Genomic DNA, 18,773 nt, shown 5'->3' with positions numbered 1-18,773 from the left:
TAGGCGACCAGCAGCTGCCTCCCCTGACACTGGAGCTTCCCGGTAAAACCCGACTACAAACGTAAACCCACCTTCTACTTGTAAAATGAAACAAATCCTCAGTGGCACCCCTGCCTGGCAAGGAAAGGTCTCACACCTTTAAAAAAGAAAAACGGGTGATGGAGGTTCCCATGAAAAGAACTACTTTGAACATTATAGGAAACACTACATTCTCAATTTAGAACCAAAAAAACCATTCATGTTTCTGGTAATTTTCAACTTTTATTTCCAACTATGGCAGTTAACAAAATACCCACAGTAATTCTGCATGGGAAGTGGTCACCTTACGTAAACAAGGTCACAGATTAGTATTCCAAGAGTACTTTGGCCTATGGAGATTTTCATAGGGAAGGATTATTACAATCAGTCCTATATTACAGACTTATGCTTCCTCCGTATCTAGTAATAAAAATATTCATCTTACCTCAATGGTTCATTGTGTGTACACTGCTACTCTTTATAATTTATAAGCACTATCCTTCAGGGTTGCACTGTGTGGGGGGTAAATTCTCCGACTCACAGGTTTTTCTATAGTATACAGAAATAGCAGTCACTTCAGCGGTAATGTACAATTATTATTAAATTTTTAGTTGAAAAATAAAAGAATTATCCTATGACATCCTTTCTCTAGGAGTAAAAAGACACACACCACTACAAACATAAAATGAGTCAAACTACTATTTTATTGACAGGAGTCCAAAATGAATACAAAAAAAAAATGCCTCCTTTTCATGTTATATATTTTTTTCCTTAAAAGGCTTCTGATAGAGTCAGGTAGATTAAAAGCTAAGATTGTGTTTCAGCTTTTATAGTGAACCTCTTTAAAAAGGTTTAATAAAGTAAGTCACCAACAACAGAGAACATATGGTCCCACCATCATTTTTAGACCTATAACTTATAAAAAGAATTAGATCCTGCACTGATCTGCTAAAATAGAGGCTTAAAAATGTTTTAAGCCATTAAAAGCCATTTTTACAATCTGTCTAACTTTGGGCAATTAAGAAAGGAAAATCCCAAAATGTAGCCCTCTATATTATGTGGAATGTGAGAGAATGCCAACTTATGACCAAGATAGGTAAAAATAACAGGTTGAAAGCTAGGAATGAAGCTGTTATAAATAATCTTATATCACTGCAAATGTAAGTAAGTGAATGATAGAGTTTATCAAGATTAAAACTTGAGCAGACGTTACTTAAAACTTATTTGTGGTGTTTATCAGACTTTAATGTTTGCTAAAACTAAAGCTGAACAAATAAAAGTTGCTCATTTATAAACTGTTTCTCATGTACCTTTACTTTTACTGGGACCATAAATTGATCAGATAATACATAGCCCACACTTCGGACAGTTGTAACAAAGGGTTTATTATCGCTTGCAAATGAAGTGAATGCACCATCGCATACTTGAAAGGCTTTACCAAGCCGTAAGCGTCTGTCAGACTGTGCCAAGGCACCAGCACTGGCCGCCTACGATACGCATCCATTTCCAGATAAGAAGGAACGCCTCCCTGACACCGGGCCTGCACTGCCCCCGGTTTATTGTACACTTCCAAAACGGTGAGCACGGGAGACTGCTGGGTCCATTTGCGGCACTGCTTAGTCGTCATTGTCCTCCTCCTCTTCCTCTTCCTCAAAGCTGTCTTCAAAGCCCTCGCTGTCCTCCTGGTCTTCATCCCCCTCTGCTGCTGTATCCCACTGCGGGTGATTTTCTGGCACCGGCTTAGCCTCGTGAACTTCCAACTATAAAGAATTAAACGTAGACATCAGAAATTTGGGGATGAATAATGGAAGAAATACCTGGTAAAGAAAAGGTTTTCTTTGACCAAAGCACTTCTAAAGAAACAGATTTGTAATTCTAAATTGAAGACAATCATTTAGAATAGACATTCGTCCCAGGGGGAAAAAAAACGGTCAATCTACTAACATGTAAATGTAGTTAAATTACTAATACAGTTCAATATTTTGATTTTATGGAAGTTATACTATTTATTCTGTGGCATGAACGATTAATAACTGTGATTCTTGAGCAAGAACATTGAGTGATATCTTAGTAAGTCTTCTGATGAGGGAAGAAAAACTCAAATGTGACTTTCAAAGAGGGATTTTGCAGCTTCGGGACTCAGGAAGTAAAAGTCGATAGCCAACGTTAAGAAATATGGTACTCTTGTGGAAAAAAAGAGGCACGTCTTTACTGGCTCCCTTTCCTTTGGGACTGCAGTACACAGTGAAACAATACTGCCGCACAATCTCTCTGCCGCACAATCTCTCTAACAACGTGGAAATACTTTTATAAAAACCCCAAGTAAAATGGTAAACACTAATGGGAGTGTGCTTCAAATGATACTTACACAAAGAGTATACTCTAAAATGCTAAAAAATAAATTAGTTTCAGAAATTAATAAACATTCCAACAGAATATGTGGAAAAACACATGTGCTTCTCTAAAGAAAACAGAACCCCTATGGTAAAGTTATAGCATATTATAGCACGATTAAAAGGTATCAGAAAGTAATTTATATTCAACGTTCTAAATCATTACACTACTTTAAGTCAACAGGTTCAGTTTATTGAAAGAGTAGTCCATCAAGTGTATCGTGTATAAAGTATGAGATGACCTCTTTTGCCCTCTATGACTATTTTATGTTTCAAAAGGAGAAATGCTTCCCTACCTGTTAAGCACTTAAACAGGCAACCATACTTATTGAAGAGTCACTAGTCTTACCTTCAAAGGTTTTATCTGATCCAAACCCATGTACGAGTCTGATCTCAGAAACACTGTATACTGATAATTTCCAGGCTTCCCCGGTGCAGGAAACTTAAGTTCTACCTAGAAGACAAAATCAGCACTTAAAATCTGTATCTTGAGCAGTGAAAGAAACAGGTCACTCCTAAAATTCCTAGACCAGAGTATTTAATAGCTACCGTAGGTCTTTACTCAGGTGACACAGAAAACCCTAACAAACGTTACAGAAGTTGTAACAACACATATATGTGACATACAAAAGGAAACTGAATTAGGCAGAATTGATAAGGTTAATTTGTATTTCCACAATTTAAGAAAGCATGTTTAAAGCCACCAAGTTCTGCGCTGACCGTCACCTTGACAACTTGAAGAAATGAAGTACAAAAATAAAATAACTGGGGGCGGTCACATAGCTCAGTTGCTTGGAACGTGAGTTCTTAACAACAAGGTTGCCAGTTCGATCCCCACATGGGCCACTGTGAGCTGCACCCTCCACAATTAGACTGAAACAACTACTTGACTTGGAGCTGATGGGTCCTGGGAAAACATACTTAAAATAAGTAAAAGTTTTTTTTTTTAAATGTATTTGACATGTAACACTGTACAAATTTAAGGCATACATGTTAATTTGATATTTTAAAATAAAATAATAAATGAAATGTTGAAATAAAATAGACTTCAGAAAGGCAATCATTCTCACCAAGTTATTTCTAAGATAAATACTGTGAGATAATAGGAAAATATCTATATCTAATCTATATACATATATGTGTATACACACACACACACACACACACACACACACACACACACACATATAATGTGTTCACAGTTCCTGACAGAGCTCCTGTAACTTCCTAAGTGATAAGAAGCCTAGGAGCCACTTTGTTCTAATAGTTGGTCTTTGACCCTGGTTCATAAATCTCTTGGAATTTCCTGGGCGATAGGAATGTGTTTTGTTCTAACAAACTGACTCCTGGTGGGTTCCTACCAAGTTTCCCCGAAAATAAGACCTAGCTGAACAATCAGCTCTAAAGCGTCTTTTGGAGCAAAAATTAATATAAGACCAAGTCTTATTTTACTATTAAGACCCGGTCTTATATAATATGAGACCAGGTCTTATATTAATTTTTGCTCCAAAAGATGCATTAGAGCTGATTGTCTGGCTAGGTCTTATTTTCAGAGAAACAGGGTAGATGAGGGCTGATCACCAGAAAAACCAAGCCATGATTAAAAGCTTGGAACTTTCAGTCTCACCCTCTATTCTCTGGGGAGGGGCTGGAAATTGAGTTAATGATCTACAGGCCTATGTAATGAAACCTCTATAAAAATTCTCCAAGTAAGGGATTGCGGGGAGCTTCAGTTGGGAACATGTGGAGGTGATGGGAGACTGGTATGCTCAGAAAGAGCATGAAAGCTCCACGCCCTTCCCAGCATACCTTTACCTATGTATCTCTTCCATATGGATGTTCATATATATCCTTTATCATAGTCTTTCATAATAAACTGGTAAATGTATTTTCCTGAGTCCTGTGAAACATTCCGGCAAATTGCTGAAACCACGGAGGGAGTCGTGGGAACCCTGATTTATAGCCATTTGGTCGGAAGTACAGGTGACAACCTGGGACATGGGATTCGCATCTGAAGGGGGGGGGGCAGCAGTCCTGTGGGACTGAGCCTTGACCTGTGGGATCTGATATTACCAGATCCAGGTAAACAGTGTCAGCACTGAATTAAACTATAGGTCATTCAAGCTGCTATCACAGAGAATTAGTTGGTGTGGGGGGGAAAATCCACTCATGTGGTGTCAGAAGTGTTATGAAGGTGGTAGTAGTGTGAAAGTAAAGGAGAAACACACAGGAAAAGTGAGTTTTTCTTTTACAAATGCCCAATGCCCTAAAAGGTCAAGGAGATATTTCATTTCCTATCAAATCATAAACTTCAAACACAAAGAAGAAATTTTAAATATACTTGAGCAAAGTAAGAATAGATTCCTAAGATGACATTTGGATATTCTGGTGATCTGCCTCCAATCTCCAAAATCCAGATTTTGTAAGCAAGATTATTTATTAAAATATGCCATTAAAACTAATATATATATATGTGTGTGTGTATATATATATATATATATATATATATATATATATATATATACATACACACACACACACACACACACACACATACGGAGATATATATATATGTATATATGTATATATATATGGGAGAACCTTTTAAAAAAAATTTTTATATTTACTTTCATGTACACTTCCTATGAAAACATGTTCAAATTTCTGTATTTCTTTTGTGGGGGGGGAGTGGAACAGGACTTTATTGGGGAACAGTGTGCACTTCCAAGCCCTTTTTTTTTTTCCCCAAGTCAAGTTGTTGTCCTTTCAATCTTAGTTGTGGAGGGCGCAGCTCAGCTCCAGGTCCAGTTGCCGTTGCTAGTTGCAGGGGGCACAGCCCACCATCCCTTGTGGGAGTCGAACCGGAAACCTTGTGGTTGAGAAGACGCTCCAACCAACTGAGCCATCAGGGAGGCAGCTCAGCTCAAGGTGCCATGTTCAATCTTAGTTGCAGGGGGCGGAGCCCACCATCCCTTGCGGGACTGAAGGAATTGAACCAGCAACCTTGTGGTTGAGAGCCCACTGGCCCATGTGGGAATCGAACCAGCAGCCTTCGGAGTTAAGAGCGTGGAGCTCTAACCGCCTGAGCCACCAGGCCATCCCAGGAAGAACATTTAAAAAAAAAAAAAAAATTAATCTCACACTGTGGCCTTTCTAACTGTAAAACAAAACCTAAAATTCATAAAAGAAAAAAATTAGTCACACTATTAAAAAAACTCCAATATAAATAAATGAATAAGCAAATAAATAAATATTTATATTTTCACTTGGCAAAAACAACCTTAAAAACAAAAAAATAAAAAATAAATTTAAAAAAACAACCTTAATAGTAAAACAAACAGGGAACAAATATTTGCAACACATACCACAAAGGGTTGATTTCACAGCATTTAAAAAAATATTGTAAAACCAACTTAAAAGACCAATAACCCAACAAAAATGAACAATTATCACAAATAGATAAAAATAAAAAATACAATTCAAATACAATGAATTTAAATATTTGGTTTCGCTTTTAAGAGAAATAAAATTTAAACTACACTAAATACAACAAGCATACCTTTCCCAAAAAAATAAGACCTAACTGGACAATCAGCTCTAATGCATCTTTTGGAGCAAAAATTAATATAAGACCCGGTCTTATTTTACTATAAGACCCGGTCTTATTTTACTATTTTACTATATATATTTATTATAGTAAAATAAGACCGGGTCTTTATAATATATAATAACATAATATAATATATATAATACTGGGTCTTATATTAATTTTTGCTCTAAAAGACACATTAGAGATGACTGTCCGGCTAGGTCTTATTTTCAGGGAAACGCGGTAGTAAAAATTGAGGCAGGCAAGAATCATCAAAATGAATGGGTAAAAAGACTGTGGGAGAACAGGATATTCATATAGTGCCCAAATATCACCCCACAAATTAGAGGGGAAAAACCCCTTTATTACGCAATAGAGAAAAGCCTTAAAAATGATCAACCATATTATCACCAACGCGGGGTGAAACAAACTGATATAATGTGTCCCTGATATGATACAATAAGGTTGTATCATCTATGTTGTATTTTTGCCAAAAATATTTAAGATGAATACAATCATGAGTAAACAATGAGACAAATTCAAATTAAGAGCTAATTTACAAAATACCTTGCCTGGACGCCTCAAAAACGTCAATGGCATGAAAATTTAAAAAGAAAAAGGCCAAGGAAGTGTGCTAACGAGGAATGGCAACCATATGCAATGTGTGATCCCTGATTGGATCCTGAATTTAAAAACAAGACAAAGACTGTAACGGGTATTAGTGGAGTATTTGAGGAAATTTGAATACGGACTGCATATTAGACAATAATACCATATCAATGTTAAATTTCCTGAATGTAATAATTGTATTGTGCTGATATAAAAGGCCCTTGTTCTTAGAAGATACGTGTTCAGTTATTGAGGGGTACAATGTCATGATGTCTGCAGGTACCTAAAGTGGGTCAGGGGTGAAATATGCACGTGTGTCTGTATGTTCTTTGTGTGTACACATACAAACATATAAAACATATATGGCAAAATGTTAACAACTGGTCACTGCAGATGAAAGGTCTATAGGGGTTCATAATACTGTGCTTAGAACATTATTATAGGTTTTAAAGTTTTTTAAATAAAAAATCAGAGAGAAAAAGTAACGCTGAAATGTCAGTTTTCACCTTTTGATTAGCAATGACATTCAAAATGTCTGAGACACTGAGAAGCAATGGGCACACTTAAACATTAATTCTCCCTATGGAGACATAAATGCCCACTTCTATGTATCAAAATTACAAATGTACAGAGCCCGATTCATTAATTGTACCTCTATGAAACTATCCGACAGATATGCATGTATATATACACAAAATGACATGTGAACTCACTGCAGCAAAGGACAAGAAACGGGTAAGTCTGTTAAGCAGTAGAGTGCTAAATAAACAGCCACACAAAGGAATAATACGCAACTATAGAAGCAAATGAGGGAGACTTTTCTGTACTAACTTGGGACAAATTAAAAGTTGCACCACTGAGAGAAAAAGGTAAGGTGCCGAACATGTATATGGCACTTTAGGTGTAAAACTGGAGAAGATATACAAATGCATTTACTTGTAATTTACACACAATAGCAGATGAAGAATAAAAATTTGACAACACTTGATGGCCTCCACGAAGGGAATGGGTGAATGAGAGACTGGGATGGAAGATGTTTCAATATGCAGTTTTGTGTATCTTCTGAACTCTTAACTAGATCAATGTTATTATCTATTCAAAAGTAGGTAAAATGTAAGTTAAAAAAATGAAATTGCTCTGTCAAAGAAATACCTGTAAGGTGGTGGCTATAGCTCTAAGTGTCAAATAAACAAACTACTTCATACATTTATACTTGGCTATAAAGGGGGGAAAAATCTTTCTGGATTGAACATCAACACCATAGAACTATCTCCAAATTCAAAAGCCTTGCTCTTGTCCAACAAGGCCAGGCAGACAGAACCCGTCTTCCTAAAAAGGTAACATACAAAATCAAGAGCAGAAAGAGACGTCATCAAACTGGCGGCATGAGGTGAGCCTCTGTAAACCTCCCCTGGAATTTACAACTAATCGAACAACAATAACTCCACAAAGGACTCCGTGCACAGCAGACAGGCAAGACGAAGAGGCCGACTACTGAATTCACCTCCAGGTGGGCGAATCGCGCGAGCGGGGGAGGAGGGAAGGGAGAAGTGCAGGGACGGAGCCGCAGGGGCGCAGGACGCAGACCTAGCTCAATGCTCCGAGCTCGCTGCATCCCGGAACTACCGCAGCTGCAGGAGAGGGAAGAACTCGGACTGCTAGGGCTCCGCTTACGGCCCACAGTGCTGAGGGGGCAGCATATAACACGGCTGAACCCAACGCTCACAGCAGGAACCTCGGAGAACAGACTGAGGGAAGAAGGCTGAAAACGGTGGTTTAAGCCCTCACTGCCGAGCGGAGAACAGAAGCCTTAGGCACTGAGACTAACCGCCCCTCCCTACCCTCCCAGAGCTCGCCCCACCCCCACCTGCCCCGTGCTAGAACTGGAACAGTAGCAGTGTCAGATCAAAAGAACAGAATATTTGCTGTTCTGAGAACTGTGGACCGCAGATTCGCAGCCCAACCAGTTCTGGCAAAGGGGAGGGAGCTGTGGAAGCAGGACCACCTGTGGTGGTGGACGCCGCCATTGCTCTGGCTGCCTCTCACAACTCACCCTGCCCCTGGCCTCATCTATCTGGGAGGATCCCTGCAGGAGTAAACAGAACTGCTGAAACATATGGGCTCTGAATCTGGTGCAGGAAGAGCTTTGGAACTTCAAAAGCTCTCCGCATACCTACATGGACACTGCGCCCTGTGACCCAAGCGAACTGTTAACAGAGGAGAAGCCCGTCTCCCAGGGAATCCCCCGATTGTGTGAGAAGCTGGAATAGTGCAGAGAAAACATAGCACTGCCTTGTGAGAGAGAAAAAAAAGGCTACAGTCGGAGAGAAAATAAAACATTCTACCAACAAGTACTGAAAAACAAAAGAAAGACCTCTTCCTATCAACCTGTTGCAGAACCCACTACTGTAGATGTCTAGGAAGAGAAAAAATAAATCAGTACTTGCCATGAATAACCAAGGCAACAAGACAGCTCAGAAAGAAAGTGAAAAGTCTCCAGAAAGGGAACTTAAAAGATATGGAAATACATGACTTAAATGACAGAGAATTCAAGATTGCGGTTCTGAAAAAACTCAACGAGATGCAAGAAAACACAGAAAGGCAGTTTAATGAACTCAGAAACACAATCAAAGAACAACGTGAGCATTTTATGAAAGAGATTGAAATTTTAAAAAAGAACCAAATAGAATTTCTGGAGATTAAGAACTCAATAGAAGAAATTAAGAATGAAATAACCAGCTTAGGTAGTAGAGTTGACCAGATGGAGGAAAGAATCAGTGACATCGAAGATAGGAACCTGGAATTTACACAGAGGGAAGAAGAAAGAGACTTGAGACTTAAAAGAAATGAAAGAACTCTACAAGAACTTTCTGACTCCATCAGAAAGAACAATATAAGAAGAATGGGTATACCAGAAGGAGAAGAAAGACAGAAAGGACCAGAGAATATATTCAAACAAATTTTTGATGAGAACTTCCCAAACTTGTGGACAGAACTAGACCCTCGAATCCAAGAAGCAAATAGAACACCTAATTACCTCAATCCCAACAGGCCTTCTCCAAGGCACATTGTATTGAAGCTGTCTAAAATCAATGACAGAAAAAATCCTCAAGGCAGCCAGGGAAAAGAAGATGGTAACCTACAAAGGAAAGTCCATTAGATTATCATCATATTTTTCAGCAGAAACTCTACAAGCCAGAAGGGAGTGGAACCAAATATTCAAACTATTGAGAGAAATTATGAGCCAAGAATAACATATCCAGCAAAGATATCCTTTAGTTATGAAGGAGGAATAAAGACATTTCCAGGCATATAGAAGCTGAGGAATTTTCTAATACACGACCTGCAGTACAAGAAATACTAAAAGAGGCTATTCGACCACCATAAACAGGGACAATTTGTGGCAACCGAAACATACAAAGGGGGAGAGTAAAGGCCTGAACCGGAATATGGGAATGGAGAAAGTAAGCGTGCTGAAGAAAATGGAATACTCTAAATATCAAACTTTCTTTTACATAAATTTAAGGGTAACCACTCAAAAAAAATTCAGAACTGAAATATATACTGTAATAAAAGAAGAAACAGAGGGAAACATCATAGAATACCACCATACAGAAATAATAGACAAAAACAAAAAGGCAAAGAAACAATGGAGACACAGCCTTACCAGAAAACAAAAGACAGAATGACAGGAAATCCTCACATATCAATAATCAACCGAAATGTAAATGGACTGAACTCACCAATAAAAAGGCACAGAGCAGCAGATTGGATCAAAAAACTAAACCCAACCACATGCTGTCTCCAAGAGACATCTCAGCTACAAGGACAAGCATAGACTCAAAGTGAAAGGGTGGAAATTGACACTCCAAGCAAATGGTACCCAGAGAAAATCAGGTGTAGCCATAATGATATCAGATGAAACAGATTTCAGGGTGAAAAAGATAACAAGAGACAAAGATGGACATTTCATAATGGTAAAGGGGACTATACAACAAGAAGACATAACAGTCATCAATATTTATGCCCCCAATCAGGGAGCACCGAAATATACCAAGCAACTAATAACAGAACTAAAGGGAGAAATTGACCAAAACACAATTATACTAGGGGACTTAACTACATAATTGACAGCTATGGATAGATCATCCAAACAGAAAATAAATAACGAAATAGTAGCCCTATTTGACACTAGCCCTAAATGACACATTAGATGAAATGGACATAATTGACATATACAGAGCACTTCATCCTAAAACATCAGACTACACATTCTTTTCTAGTGTACATGGAACATTCTCAAGGATGTATATAAATCAGCCTCAGCAAACTTAAAATTGAAATCATACCAAGCATATCACAAGGCTTTGAAATTGGATATCAACTGCAAAAAGAAAGCAGGAAAAAACACAAATACATGGAGATTAAACAACATACTTTTAAAGAACGCCTGAGTCAAATGACAATGAAAATACATCCTACCAAAATTTTTGGGATGCAGCGAAAGCAGTTTTAAGAGGGAAATTTATATCATTACAGGCTTATCTCAAGAAACAAGAAAAATCCCAAATAAATAACCTCATGTTACACCTTAAAGAACTAGAGAAAGAAGAACAAGTGAAACCCAAGGTCAGCAGAAGAAAGGAAATAACAAATATCAGAGCAGAACTAAATGAAAGAGAGAACAAAAAGACAATAGAAAAAATTAATGTGACAAAGAGCTGGTTCTTTGAAAAGATTAACAAAATTGGCTAGACTAACCCTTGGCTAGACTCACTAAGACAAAAAGAAAGAAGACACTAATTAACAAAATCAGAAATGAAAAAGGGGAAGTTATCATGGACACCACAGAAACAAAAAGGATCATCCAAGAATACTATGAAGGACTATATGCCACCAAATTCAATAACCTAGAAGAAATGGACAAGTTCTTAGAAACATATAGCCTTCCAAGGCTGAACCATGAAGAACTGGAAAATCTAAACAGACCGATCACCAGTAACAAAATTGAATCCGTCATCCAAAACCTTCCCAAAAGCAAAAGTCCGGGACCAGATGGCTTCACTAGTGAAGTCTACCAAACCTTCAAAGAGGATCTAATACCAATCCTGCTCAAACTCTTCCAAAAAATTGCAGAAGAGTCAGTACTCCCTAACTCATTTTATGAGTCCAACATTACCCTGATACCAAAACCTGGTAAGGACAACACAAAAAAAGAAAACTACAGACCAATATCTCTGATGAATACAGATGCAAAAATCCTAAACAAATTTCTAGCAAATCGAATACAACAATGCATTAAAAAGATTATTCATCACGACCAAGTAGGGTTCATCCCTGGGGCACAAGGATGGTTCAACATCCGCAAATCCATCAATGTGATACATCACATAAACAAAATAAAGGACACAAATCATATGATTATGTCAATTGATGCAGAAAAAGCATTTGACAAGATACAACATCCATTTATGATTAAAACACTTAATAAAATAGGTATAAAAGGAAAATACCTTAACACAATAAAGGCCATATATGACAAGCCCTCAGCTAATCTCATAATTGATGGTGAAAAACTGAAGCCCTTTGCTCTACGTTCAGGAACACGACAGGGCTGTCCCCTATCATCTCTGCTTTTCAATATAGTGTTGGAAGTCCTTGCCAGAGCAATCAGGCAAGAGAAAGAAATAAAAGGCATCCAAATTGGGAATGAAGAAGTTAAATTATCACTTTTTGCGGATGACATGATGTTACATATAGAAAACCTTAAAGACTCCACCAAAAAGCTATTAGAAACAATTAACGAATACAGAAAAATTGATGGCTACAAAATCAACGTACAAAAGTCCATTGCATTCCTATATACTGACAATGAAATCTCAGAAAAAGAAATACAAAAAACAATTCCTTTTGCAATTGCGGCAAAAAGAATAAAATACCTAAGAATAAACTTAACCAAGGATGTGAAGGACCTGTATGCTGAAAACTATAAGACATTTTTTAAAGAAATTGAAGAAGACACAAAGAAATGGAGAGACATTCCATGCTCATGGATTGGAAGAATCAACATAGTTAAAATGGCCATATTACCCAAAGCGATACACAGATTTAATGCAATTCCCATCAAAATCCCAATGGCATTTTTTAAAGAAATAGAACAAAAAATCAGATTTGTTTGGAACCACAAAAGACCCCAAAAAGCCAAAGCAATCTTAAGAAATAAGAACAACACTGGAGGTATCACACTCCCTGACTTTAGCTTGTACTACAGGGCTACAAAAATCAAAACAGTATGGTATTGGTAGGAAAACAGACACGTAGACCAATGGAATAGAATTGAGAACCCAGAAATAAAACCACATAAATATGGACAGATAATTTTTTGACAAAGAAGCAAAAAACATACAATGGAGAAAAGACAGCCTCTTCAATAAACGGTGCTGGCAGAATTGGATAGCCATGTGCAAAAGAATGAAACTGGACTGCTATCTGTCACCATGTACCAAAATTAATTCAAAATGGATCAAAGACTTAAGCATAAGACCTGACACAATAAATTGCATAGAAGAAAACATAGGTACTAAACTTATGGACCTTGGGTTCAAAGAGCATTTTACGAATTTGACTCCAAAGGCAATGGAAGTAAAAGCTAAAATAAACGAATGGGACTATATGAAACTTAAAAGCTTCTGCACAGCAAAAGAAACCATCGACAAAATAAAGAGGCAACCAACTGAATGGGAGAAGGTTTTTGCAAACAGTGCCTCCGATAAGCGTCTAATATCCAAAATATACAAGAAACTCATGAAAGTCAACAACAAAAAAAACAAACAACCCAACTGAATAATGGGCAGAGGTCCAGAAGAGACATTTCTCCAAAGAGGACACACAAATGGCAAATAGACATATGGAAAAATGCTCAACATCACTAAGCATCAGAGAAATGCAAATGAAAACCACAATGAGATATCACCTCATCCCAGTCAGAATGGCTATCATCAACAAGACAAATAGTAACAAGTGTTGGAGAGGCTGTGGAGAAAAAGGAACCCTCATACACTGTTGGTGGGAATGCAGACTCATGCAGCCGTTATGGAAGGCAGTGTGGAGGTTCCTCAAAAAATTACGAATAGAATTACCATATGACCCAGCAATCCCTCTCCTGAGTATCTACCCAAAAAATCTGAAAACATTTATACATAAAGACACGTGTGCTCCAATGTTCATTGCAGCTTTGTTTACGGTGGCCAAGACATGGAAACAACCAAAATATCCTTCGATAGATGAATGAATAAAGAAGTTGTGGTATATATACACAACGGAATACTATTCGGGGGTAAGAAAAGATGATATAGGAACATTTGTGACAACATGGATGGATCTTGAGAGTATGATGCTAAGCGAAATAAGTCAGACAGAAAAAGCAGAGAAACATATGAATTCACTGATATGTGGTATATAACCAAAAAACAACAAAAGAACAAGACAAACAAATGAGAAACAAAAACTCATAGACACAGACAATAGTTTAGTGGTTACCAGAGGGTAAGGGGGGTGGGCGGGTGGGAGATGAGGGTAAGGGGGATCAAATATATGGTGATGGAAGGAGAACTGACTCTGGGTGGTGAATACACAAGGCATTTATAGATGATGTAATACAGAATTGTACACCTGAAATCTATGTAATTTCACTAACAATTGTCACCCCAATAAATTAAAAAAAAAAATCAAGAGCAAAAGTAAGAAAACAGAAAGAAGTTCCCACGGGGTAAAATATGGTCATCAAATGCAACCGTGGTGATCTCATTAACAGTGGACAATGCCACGTAACCAAACATCCCATGCTGAAAATGTAATCACCCATTCTTACGTTGGTTTATAAGAAAAACAAATATATATGTATATATCTTAGCACTAATCCAACGAGGATAAAAACCATACATTTTGTACAGTGTAATTAAATTCTGGAGAGAAAGAAAGGCATATGTTCTTAGACATTAACAGTGAAAATTCCCCCAAATAAACTGAGAACAAGTTTTCAAAAGACTGACAAAATTGTCTACCTTTAGCCATTCAAACTTTATAAATTTCAAATGAGCTTCCCCCAAGAGATACTCAGAGAACAGTTATGTCTTAATAAATAAAATGCAATAAGCCAAATATGATAAACCGTTTTTAAAAAAAAGATTTTATTAAGTAGCATGATGGCAAAATGTTGTACATTTATAAAAACTGGAATACCATTGTTGGATAATTACCTCTTCTGTATCTTTTAATGTACAGACATGATATGGCATAGACACGAATGTCTGTTCCTTCCTATCTGCGATATAAAGCCACCACCATTCTTGTTTTTCCTGCAAAGAAAAAAAAAAGAGTATAAATAATCAGAAAACTAGAGAAATCTTTTTGCCTTGTCTCATTTTAGAGTTACTGCCCTTATTTTACTCACTGCTGTATCCCCAGCATTGATACAGTGCCTGGTACAAAACAGATGTTCAATAAATATTTACCGAAAGAATAAATTGTTCATGACCATTTCTAGATCCGCTCTCCAAAAGAATTTTGTTTGTAACAAAATTTCAAATGGCCTCCTCAACCCTATTGATGGGCCTCTGTATTTAAAAACTCCTGATCAACCTTAAATGACAAAAGATATTCTTAAAAAGAAAACAGTATAAACTATTATAATTATCATCTAGCAAATAACCTTAGTGATCTTACCTAGTAATAAGCAAAAGCCAGAAAGTAGAGTGGAAGAGACTTGGTCAACCAAATGAGGCATCAATACATTAAAACACGTTACTCATCAGAGAGCATCTTGGGATTCTAAAAGCCTATTTATACCTTTCAATGCACATAATTTTAATATAAATAATCTCAGCATTTTTAGTTATACTTCATAAAAGATGAGGAACAGAAAAAGAGCTCAGTAAAAAAAACTGCCACCAGAATGCACAATGACAGCAGGGAGACCCCATGAGAGACAGAAAACTATAAAAAAATGAAAAGACCAAGCAGTGTGGAAGCATCAAACTTCGTCTGCTCAGTGACCATCACGAACTTACAGCACACGTCAGTAACTGTCTACTCATCTGTTCAGTATCCACTGTTTAAGAATTGGGTAGAAAAGATATCTTTCTAAAATGGCTTAAAGAAAAATGTTCTGAGGCCAAAAATAAAATAAACTCTAGAGTATTCTAAATACTCACTTAACCAAAACAACACCAGGCTGTTCTAAATTCTCAATTGTCCAAAGAAGGTTAAAGACATAACTTTTTACTGAAAGGTTTCTTAAGGGAACTGTTTATAAGCCCAAATCACTTGCACTTTCTCTTTTATTTTAACCACAAGACACTAAAATTTGGTTTATTATCTTTCTAATAGTGCTACACTAAATTCAACTAAAAGTTCTTTTGTTTATACACCTTAAACTACAAAGCACTGCAACGTTAATAAGCAGAATAAATAAATCACAGGTGCATGATTAACCCAGCTTCTGCTTCCCCTAAGGGTTAAGACTACCCACAATTTTGTGTGCGCACACACACACAAAGTGAGTCAACACATGATGGACTCAAAGTAGAGTAGTAATACCTGGGCCCTGTGGGCCACAGCATCTGTTGCCACTACTCAATCCTGCCATTGTAGTGCCACAAGAATGAGTGTGGCTGTGTGCCAATAAAACTTCATTCACAAGAACGGGCAGGAGGCAGAGTTGTCTGCAGGCTACACTTTGCCGAAGCCATTTTAAAGCCACACCGATCTGGATTATTCCACTTCTCTAAGCCTCAGTTTTCTTCTCTGTCAAACGATGAGTGCCTACCTCAGGTTGTGTACTCAAGATGAGCTGAGCTAATACAAGTAAAGTAAGTTAGAATGTCTAGCATATAGAGCGCAGTAAATAAGTTATGATTATTAATGAAACGAGGTAAACACCTCTATTATTTAAGTGGTTCTGACATGGCATTTCATTGTCAGCAATATTATTACCAGAACATGCATATAATATCAGAAGCACAGGGGTATCTTCCAGAACCTGCTTTCTTCGTTACCTCTCCACTTGGAGAATGCCTTTCCCTCCCCTCTCCCGGGCCACTTGATTAAAGTGAGACTTAGTTGAAATATTTACTAAGAAGCTAGTGAATATCAATCTGTGGCATGGCACCTGCGCCCAGACTCGCATGCACATGGCGAAGGTGGAAAAGCTCTGCCACGAGTTATCTGCACTTTAAACAAAATTGTTTTTCTATTGTGTGTGATTTCCAACCATTCTTATTAAATGTTATAAATGCACTTCAATAACATGGAAGTGAATTATTAACATAAATCTTTAAGTAATTTAAGTGGGTAGTGTGACAGGGTAGCTGGGTAGGTACCTGGGAAGGTACAGAGGGACATGTTAGGAAAATTCTGAATAAGTTTTATCTGATAAATGATATTTTGAGATGTTTACCATGCAGGTGCAGGTTAAATTAGAAAGAGGTATTTTTACTACTAAAATGTTCTAAGAAAGTGATAATATTTTGCCTATTAACTAAGCATGGTCTAAAATGAAACTGTCTGTTTTAAGGATAAAAATTATGCAGTTTATAGAATCCCATGGCACTTATAAAACACAATCAATGAGTGGCATTTATTCGCTTGCTGTCTGGAGCCGTGGTACTGGCAGACCAGCAGTGCGATGGGCAGAGTGCCCTGACAGATGGGCTCACGATCAGGGCACGCCAGGAGATCAGCGTGTGCACTTAGACGGCATCCTGGGCTGACTTCTCCCCAAGTCAAAACAACAGTCCGTGCAGAGCCACTCACTTCTGATGAGGAAAGCCAAATGACTTAGGACTCTGCCTTCAGCAGCTCCAGCAACTCTGCACGGACATTCTAGAGCAGAAAGCAGATTTATACATGAAAGCACCTGCCAAACATGAGTGGTAAGCAGAAGGTTCTGGGCAAAGCTGTGAGGCAGTCTGTGGAACAGCTTCCCTGAACTAAGAGGCAACCAGTTCTTGCTTGACCTCTAGCCGCAGACAATCATCCACAAAAGTGAAATGGCAAGCAAATTCCAAATTCATTTGAAAGACAAATGATATAGCCTGTCGTGGAGATCAAAAGCCGAGCAGCCACAATCACAAAGCAAACAAGGACAAGAGAACAACAGCACTGCCGTGATCCGTGCTGAGCTGCTGGTTCAGCCATGCTCGGTTCTTACTGGACTTAGCAAGCCCCACGATTCCCACGGACTGGGGCAAGTACCGGCACCAGGGCGAGTCCAGTGGCTCCAGGTGGCCAGTATAAGACCCTCAGAGAAAACCCACGGGAAAAGTGGAAGAACTTTACATCCTATTTAATATTTGATAGAAGTGAGAGACTCACAATAGCCACATAGTCACAGCCAAGACATGCTTTTGTGTACTTAAGACTGCCTGAACTGCGGATGAGAAGTCACTGTAAAGCACAAACCTCAGTAATCGGAACAGAAAAGATAGAAGCACAGGAAACCACAGAAATTCTTAAAAAGTTAACAATATTCTTTTCAAACAACACATTCACTAAACATAATTCATATTGAAATATACCCTTCAAAAATGTGGCCTTTCAAGAACAGACCACATTAAGCACATCTGAGCCAGCACACACCACAAAGGGACAAAGGGCAACTGAGAAGTATCTGAAGAGAACGTGAATGGAGTAAGGAAAACAACAGGGTGTGTATAACTCACCTCAGGGAAGTAAAGACTATAAACAGGATGTGTTATCTTTGATTTGGTTTCCAGTAGAGCTCTCTCCTTTCGCTGTATACTTTGTTGTAATTCTTGCCACTCCTAGTAAAATAAAAATTAAGTATTTGAAAGCAACTATGTTTTTGATTATTTTGAGGAGTTCCCATCTTCTAGCTATTATTCCTGACAATGCTAACTACTACTGAGTTCGGTCCCAAATCTGATCATTTCCCTGCTCGAAACTTAACAATGCTTCTGTTCAGAAATTAGATCTAACCCCTTTAGCACGACTACACAGCTGTTCATGATCTAACCTGGGCCCTTCTCACCACTGCCTTCCTCCTTGGCTTTTTTTTCCCCAAAATTAAAAAAGACTATTTAATGATATGGAAAGAAATTTAAAACATTTAAGAGTTTACAAAACAATAATTACACAGAACTCCA

The 18,773-nt window shown here is 37.8% G+C and overlaps 1 protein-coding gene across 1 annotated transcript in view; it reads right to left on the bottom strand.

The window, feature by feature from the left end:
* Positions 1 to 699: 699 nt before the first annotated feature.
* Positions 700 to 18,773, bottom strand: part of SEC63 (SEC63 homolog, protein translocation regulator) — a 68,231-nt gene continuing 50,157 nt past the window's right edge. Inside the window, exons 18-21 of the mRNA XM_081045315.1 lie at positions 18,330 to 18,431; positions 14,868 to 14,966; positions 2,761 to 2,865; positions 700 to 1,778 (exon numbers count right to left, since the gene is read on the bottom strand). Coding sequence (XP_080901441.1) covers positions 1,635 to 1,778; positions 2,761 to 2,865; positions 14,868 to 14,966; positions 18,330 to 18,431 — 450 coding nt within the window. The 3' untranslated portion in view covers positions 700 to 1,634. The remainder of the gene's footprint in view (positions 1,779 to 2,760; positions 2,866 to 14,867; positions 14,967 to 18,329; positions 18,432 to 18,773) is intronic.

This window comes from Rhinolophus hipposideros (genome assembly GCF_964194185.1).
Source record: "Rhinolophus hipposideros genome assembly, chromosome: 3".
In the NCBI taxonomy this organism is placed as follows: domain Eukaryota; kingdom Metazoa; phylum Chordata; class Mammalia; order Chiroptera; family Rhinolophidae; genus Rhinolophus; species Rhinolophus hipposideros.
Note: the sequence above shows the minus strand (reverse complement) of the source record. Positions and strands in the feature narration are given on the sequence as shown.